Source organism: Penaeus monodon, chromosome 4 (genome assembly GCF_015228065.2).
Source record: "Penaeus monodon isolate SGIC_2016 chromosome 4, NSTDA_Pmon_1, whole genome shotgun sequence".
NCBI lineage: Eukaryota > Metazoa > Arthropoda > Malacostraca > Decapoda > Penaeidae > Penaeus > Penaeus monodon.
The window spans coordinates 1,103,361-1,110,860 of NC_051389.1; the positions used below are offsets into that span (position 1 = coordinate 1,103,361).

At 40.9% G+C, this 7,500-nt stretch overlaps 1 protein-coding gene across 1 annotated transcript; it reads left to right on the forward strand.

The window, feature by feature from the left end:
- Positions 1-3,625: 3,625 nt before the first annotated feature.
- LOC119599226 lies at positions 3,626-6,891 on the forward strand. Its single transcript, XM_037948967.1, has 4 exons — positions 3,626-4,056; positions 4,269-4,363; positions 4,516-6,272; positions 6,427-6,891. The coding sequence occupies exons 1-4, from the start codon at positions 3,626-3,628 to the stop codon at positions 6,889-6,891; spliced, it is 2,748 nt and encodes a 915-aa protein (XP_037804895.1).
- Positions 6,892-7,500: the final 609 nt, after the last annotated feature.

The window sequence follows — 7,500 nt, forward strand, 5'->3', positions numbered from 1 at the left end:
TAGATATGCCCACACGCACATATATATAAACATGTATGTACATGCATATTACCTCATAAGAGAAGTCTGTGGTTTCTATTTCTTTGCTGGTTTATTTGTTAATTAGTGTCTTGGATTGTCAAGATGATTTTGCAAAAACTACCGACTATTCTCAGCAGATGGCAACACCTCGAATGCAGAAAAATTATTATTTCCGCAACACTGTGCAAGATGTTGGCCACATGGCCTTGTAGGAAAAATCACGGGTGTAAAGATATTTTCGGATAATATATGCAATTGCGGCTCACGGACATCCGACTGGCAGTCTGTCAACTGGACTGTATCCCAGGGGAAAGCCCTTCCACTGGGTACTCGGGGTTGTAGGGTTACAATATATAATTTTATTTCCTTACAAATGTGACATATTGTGAAATTAGATTTTCTGAAGACTTGCGGAGATCTGCACTTGTTTTAGTTATGCAGTGTTCTTGCAGGTTTCTCGTTTTCATATCTAATACTATTATTATTAGCATCGTTATTGTTAATATTATTGTTAATATTAGTGATGCATAATTATAATTAGTTGCACTGTTGGGAATAATAATAGTATTATCATCGTTGTTGCTAAAGGTAAATATAGTTTTGTAATTATTGTTAACATTATAATTACTGGTATTATTGTTTCTTATTATTGCTTATATATATCAGGAAATAATGCTTTCATCAGTGTACATGATCATGCTACTGCCTTACGGGGCCTGAAAACAATCATATATCTTGACACTTTCGGGTGAAATCATTGTTTCTTCCACGCTTTTGAAAAAGTTCGTTTTTTAAACAGCTGAACAGCAATGAAAAAAACTATTGTCCTGCAATCTCCTGACGACAAAACAGCAGTTGAGAAGAGAAATTAAATAGTCCTCCCAGAAGTTGTTACACAAAGCCATTCCAAGGTGTCCCAGTACTTCATTGTCTTCTCACAAGGTGACAATCTAGTTTTGAAGCTTAGAGTTAGCACACGTATACGCCCGAACCCACACACACATACACACACACACACACACACACACACACACACACATATATATATATATATATATATATATATATATATATATATATATATATATATATATATATATATTGTACAGGGTTTGGTGATGGTTTCCCTTATAAATATTTGTATTTGCTGTCTTGTGTGCGAAATGTGAGTGCGTGCGTGCTTGTGAGCGTTAGCGAACCATTTGGTTTACCCAGACGACCCATTTCTCCTGCTTCGAACCTGGAAGGAAGCCATGGTCGGTGGTCACCGTTATATGGTCAGCCACTTGGCTCCGAACTCCACACTGATACACATTGTAAGTAATTATATATATTTATTTTACTACTTTTGAAATTGTGTAAAACTTAATTACATAAGTGATAGCAAGTAAAGTAACTTGATGTTATGAAGTGAGTGATTTAGTGCATTATTCCACTGGTTCTTATTGCAGCTTCCATATTTTATGAGTGGAAGAAACCTGTCAGCATTGTTGTGGCTATCCACCCTAGGACATTTACCCTGGGCTATTCTACCCTGGGCTGTGTCGTCTCGGTCCTAATTATCCCGATCCGTACTTCTTCGCGCTGCATGACCTCTGCTGTATGACATCGGACCGCTTGACCCTGACTGGACTAAGGCCTGCACTACATCGAGCTTCTGATATACATATGTGCAAAGTTTTATTTTTGATTGATTGAATTTGAATACATATATAGATGGAAAATATATATTGAAAATAGACAATGAGTTTTCTATCTCCCTGAAGCAATCTATTCCCCAGAGGATATATAAAAGGACAAAAGGTTTGCTCATGATATCTGAAAATTATAAATAAAATAATTAAGAAACCTTGATTAAGTGAAATTAATGATTTATATAAAGAGGGGAAACCTTGGACAAGTGGCGCAGTGAGTAGGATCCTCTGAGAGATTGCACAAGGGCTAATTATATTTTTTTTTAATTCATGCTTTACTTTTGTATCATCTCAGATTGTAATGTGGTGTCCGGGCAGGTGGCTGGCCATATAAAGGTGAGTCGGTAAACCAAATGGAGGAATGATGTGGTGTGAATGGTCCAAGTTGTGGTGAAGGAGTGTGACGACTTGCTTAGTAAGTTGTATATTTGATATACGTAACATTGCGTCATACGCGTGCGGATTAAGAGTAAATTTTAATTCAATCGTACCTCCTTTTCACCGTTGTTGTGGTGTATATCACCACGTGTTGCGTATTCAGTGATAAGTATTGTAATGCTTATTGGTTATACGTTCGGGAGAACAGTCTTGGTAAATGTTGAAGACTGTGGTGTGCCCGCGGGCGTTGTGAAATACAGTAACTCCGTTCGCTATATCTTAACTGCGATGGATTGTAAACCTTTGTATAATTCTGCCATTGCTGTTAACGATGTTTTGTCGCAGATTATTCGTAATTGCTTGTGAACTGTGCTTGTTCATTTAAACTATACTGCTCGCGTTAAGTCGGCAGGTATAATCGGTAATTACGTAAAGCGATGATTTTTTTTGTAAACGGTTGTGCTAAGCTTTTACATTAATTATCTTGCAGTGTAAGAGTTTCTATCAAGTTTTAGAATTAGCTTATTGAAAAAAAAAAGAAAAACTTAGATTCGCAATCATGTCAGTCGATCTAATTGAACTTGTTAAATGCGCTAAAGATGCGGGTCTATCCGCCGCAGATATTAATACTTTAGTCGCGAAAGAGGAGGATAGATATAAGCAAAGGATAGAAAGAGAAGAGATACAAAGAGAAAGAGAAGATAAACAAAGAGAAAGAGATGAAAGGCAAAAGGAGAGAGATTTAAAAAGGGAAGAGTTAGAGGCCCAGGAGAGGGAGAAACAGCGAGCGCACGAGTCGCGCGAGGCAGACAAACAACGAGCCCACGAGTTAGCTCTTGCTCAGTTGCAATCGGAGACGAGCATTCGCAATGAAAGCGCTGTCGAAGGGTCATATCCGGGATTGAAAATGCCTAAGTTTGATGACGGTAAGGATGACATAGACGATTACTTACGCAGATTCGAGAAACTAGCCTGTTTACAGGGATGGGATTCGCATAATTTTTATGTCTATTTAGGTTCTCTGTTGGGGGGCAAAGCCTTAAAGATATACGTAAGTCTGCCGGATGACGTTCTAGTAAATTACGAACTGTTAAAAGACGCGTTACTGAAAGGGTATAATGTTGATGTTGATGTTGATTCCTACCGTAAGAAGTTTAAGGAGAGTAAGGTTGGTGAAAACGAGACGTACGTGCAATTAATGTCTCGACTGATTAGATATTTGGATAACTGGCTAACAATGAGTGATGTCACAAAGAACTACGAGGAGCTGTTTGACTTCTTGATTCGCGACCAGATGTTAAACAATTGTCCTTTTGAACTTCGCGTTTTTCTTAAGGAACGAGTCTTTGGAACTACTCTTGACATGGCGCAAGCAGCCGACAGATTTCGTAGTGCACACAAGTCTTTCAAAACCCGTAAGATGCCCATCAAGGAAGATCCGGATACACGGAACTAAAACTGGCGTTAGGGATAAGGTCGTGAGTCACCACTGTTCCAAGCCAGGTCACATACGTCCTTCTTACCCCGACTTAATGCCCGGTAAAAGCAAGTCCTCTCAGAGGGTCAACTTTGTGTTCGACTCTGACCTCTCTCCGAACAACAGTATCACGTGTGAGGGAATGTTGTATAATAAACCCGTGCATGTGCTCTTTGATTCTGGCTGTTCGTCCATCATCGTTAAAGAATCGCTGATCCCCGCCACGGCGAGGCGAGGGAAAATGGTCACTCTGTACGACTACCTCGGAGTGGGCCGAACTTTTCCAACTGTGCGCTGTCTTATAAAGAGCGAATTTTTGAGTGGGTGGTTCAACGTTGTTGCTGCTCCTATTAAGTTCACCGATGTTCTCGTGGGTATGGTGCCAGGTGTCAAAGTACCATCCGTGAATAACCCTAAACGTAATATATCGGTAAACTCGTCTAACCGCAAGATGTTGTTAATGCAGTTGCCACGAGATCCGCTAAAGTAAAGGAAGACGCCGAACCAGCAGAACTGACAGTTTCTGATTTTCAGATTGATAAGATTTCCAAAGATGATTTTATGAATGCTCAGAATAAATGTTCTTCTCTCGAAAATATAAGAGCTAAAGTCAACAATAAATCTATAGTAAATGTAAAGAATCGTTCAGTAAAATACGAAATAGTGAAAGGCTTAATTCACCGAGTGTGCGTTAATAGCAAGCATGCCTATGAAGTTGGTGTTAAACAGTTGGTAGTACCTCGGAAATTTGTAAATGTGATTCTTTCAACCGCTCATGATTCTCCTGTTGCAGGTCATTTTTCCCACAGGAAAACAGCGGATAAGATTTTTCATAATTTTTTTTGGCCAGGCGCGGGAGCGGAGATAAAACGCTACTGCCGTTCATGTCACGTGTGTCAGAAGACGAGTCCTAAAGGTAAAATAGGCAAGGCTCCCATGGTTCAGATGCCGATTATAAGCGAGCCTTTGCCAGGGTAGCAATCGATCTTGTGGGGCCGATAACACCTGCGTCTAGCAGAGGCCACAAGTACATACTGACGCTCATTGACATGGCCACTAGATTCCCTGAAGCAGTTCCCTTACGGAATATAGATACAGTCACTGTAGCAGAGGCTTTGCTAAGTATTTTTTCGCGTGTTGGAATACCGAAAGAAATGCTCTCAGATCGCGGAACTCAGTTCAAATCCGATTTAATGGCGGAGATAAACAGGTTGCTCTCGATAAAAGCATTATTTACGAGCCCATACCATGCCTGCTGCAACGGCACTGTAGAGCGATTTCACGCAGTGTTAAAGTCCATGCTTAAGAAACTCTGCGGAGAACGACCCCAAGATTGGGATCGCTACATTCCGTCTGTCCTGTTCGCGTACCGCGAGGTTCCTAACGATACTCTGAAATTCAGCCCATTTGAGTTGTTATACGGTCGCAAAGTGCGTGGTCCACTGTCTATTCTTCATGATCTATGGACCAGAGATGACATTAATGAGGAGACTAAGAGCACTTATCAGTACGTGCTTGACCTACGATCCCGCTTAGAGGAATCAGCCCAAATGGCCTCCTCCCATGCTGACGTTTCTGGCAAGATGTATAAAGCCTATTTTGACAGAACTGCTAAAGTACGCAAACTAAACGAAGGCGACGAAGCACTTGTCTTGTTACCAACATCTCACAAGTTAACTATGCAGTGGAAGGGACCTTATTCGGTAGTGAAGAAACACGATAACGGCGTAGATTACGAGGTAAAGGTTAATTCGAAGAAGAGATTGTATCACATAAACATGCTAAAGAAATATGTGAGGCGTGATGAGGTTTCTTCTTCGCAAGTATGTCAGATGTGCGTCGTGGATGATCTTCCATCATCCCAGGATGACGAGAATTTTGCTTGCGATATCCCGGAGTTGTACGAGGCTAGTGAATACAAAGTAAATCTTAATCCTGAACTGTCGAGTGAGCAGACAGCAGAGTTAAAACAGCTAATAGCTGAATTCTCTGACGTCTTTTCAGACAAACCCGGTGTAACCAGCATAGTCATACATGACATTGATTTGACAACCGTTGTCCCGGTCCATACTAAGCCATACCCTATTCCCCATCATCTCCGAAAAGCTTTCGATGAGGAAGTGGATAGAATGCTATCTTTAGGCATTATCGAACCTTCAGCATCTCCTTATTGCTCACCCGTTGTGCTAGTTAAAAAGGCCGATCATTCATGGCGCTTTTGCGTAGATTTTAGGGCTCTGAATGATGTGAGCGTTTTCGACGCAGAACCGATGCCAACGATGGATGAAGCGCTAGGTAATTTTGTGGGAGACGTTTACTTTACGGAATTAGATCTTTGTAAAGGTTATTGGCAAATTCCGTTATCGGAAAAGGCAAAACCATGCACGGCTTTTGCTACTCCCAAATATGGACTTGTGCAGTTTACGAAACTTCCGTTCGGTTTACGCACGGCGTGTGCTAGTTTTATTAGACTAATGCGTAAAGTTACTGCAGGATTGACGAATGTAGAGTGCTACTTCGATAATTTAGTGGTGCACAGCTCGTCCTTTGGTAATCACTTGATTCATATAAGGAATCTTCTGGAAAGATTGCGTGAGCATGGGTTAACTGCTGGGCCTAGCAAGTGTTTTATAGCTTTTCCCAATATCAAATATCTTGGATTTAATCTTGGTGAAAAGGGCTTGAGTACCCTTCCAGATAAGGTAAACGCAATTAAGAATATGCCTATACCGGAAACTAAGAAACAACTACGTAGTTTCCTTGGTACTCTTTCGTTTTTTTCGTAAGTTTATCCCGAACTTGGCTGACCTCGTGCATCCTTTGAACTCTCTTCTGAAGAAATTTTCTCCTAATAAGCTAAATTTAACCCCTGATCTTGTTAAAAGAATCGACGAGTTAAAATACTTATTAATAAATGCTCCAATCTTAACTCTGCCTGACTACGAGAAGATCTTTTATCTCAGAACCGACGCCAGCGACACGGGTCTTGGGGCGGTTTTGTTGCAAAAGGTGGACGGTTTCCTCATGCCAATCGCTTACGCGAGTAGAAAGCTCTCCGACTCGGAAGGTCGTTATGCCGTAATAGAGAGAGAAGCTTTAGCTATCGTCTGGGCTATTAAAAAGTTCTGGTGTTATCTGTATGGCCGCGAGTTTGTCTTGCAAACTGATCAACAACCATTAACATACATCAGAAACATGAAAAATAGCAATGGTCGTCTTATGCGTTGGTCACTGGCTCTCCAGTCATATGCATTTACGATAGAGTATATCAAAGGTCAAGACAATGTTGGTGCAGACATCCTTAGTCGATGTTCAGTGTAAATTTGATTGTATATATCACAAGGTAGGATAAGTGAAACCCCACTTTCACTTAAAATCGTATAATTTTTAAGTCAAAATGGGGGGCTTTGTACAGGGTTTGGTGATGGTTTCCCTTATAAATATTTGTATTTGCTGTCTTGTGTGCGAAATGTGAGTGCGTGCGTGCTTGTGAGCGTTAGCGAACCATTTGGTTTACCCAGACGACCCATTTCTCCTGCTTCGAACCTGGAAGGAAGCCATGGTCGGTGGTCACCGTTATATGGTCAGCCACTTGGCTCCGAACTCCACACTGATACACATTGTAAGTAATTATATATATTTATTTTACTACTTTTGAAATTGTGTAAAACTTAATTACATAAGTGATAGCAAGTAAAGTAACTTGATGTTATGAAGTGAGTGATTTAGTGCATTATTCCACTGGTTCTTATTGCAGCTTCCATATTTTATGAGTGGAAGAAACCTGTCAGCATTGTTGTGGCTATCCACCCTAGGACATTTACCCTGGGCTATTCTACCCTGGGCTGTGTCGTCTCGGTCCTAATTATCCCGATCCGTACTTCTTCGGGCTGCATGACCTCGGCTGTATGACATCGGACCGCTTGACCC

Coding starts and splice junctions, on each gene's coding strand:
- LOC119599226 (XM_037948967.1), top strand. CDS start 3,626: ATGCCCGGTAAAAGCAAGTCCTCTCAGAGGGTCAACTTTGTGTTCGAC. Junction 4,057..4,268: donor TTGCCACGAGATCCGCTAAA/GTAAAGGAAGAC, acceptor GTGCGTTAATAG/CAAGCATGCCTATGAAGTTG. Junction 6,273..6,426: donor TGAGTACCCTTCCAGATAAG/GTAAACGCAATT, acceptor TCTCCTAATAAG/CTAAATTTAACCCCTGATCT.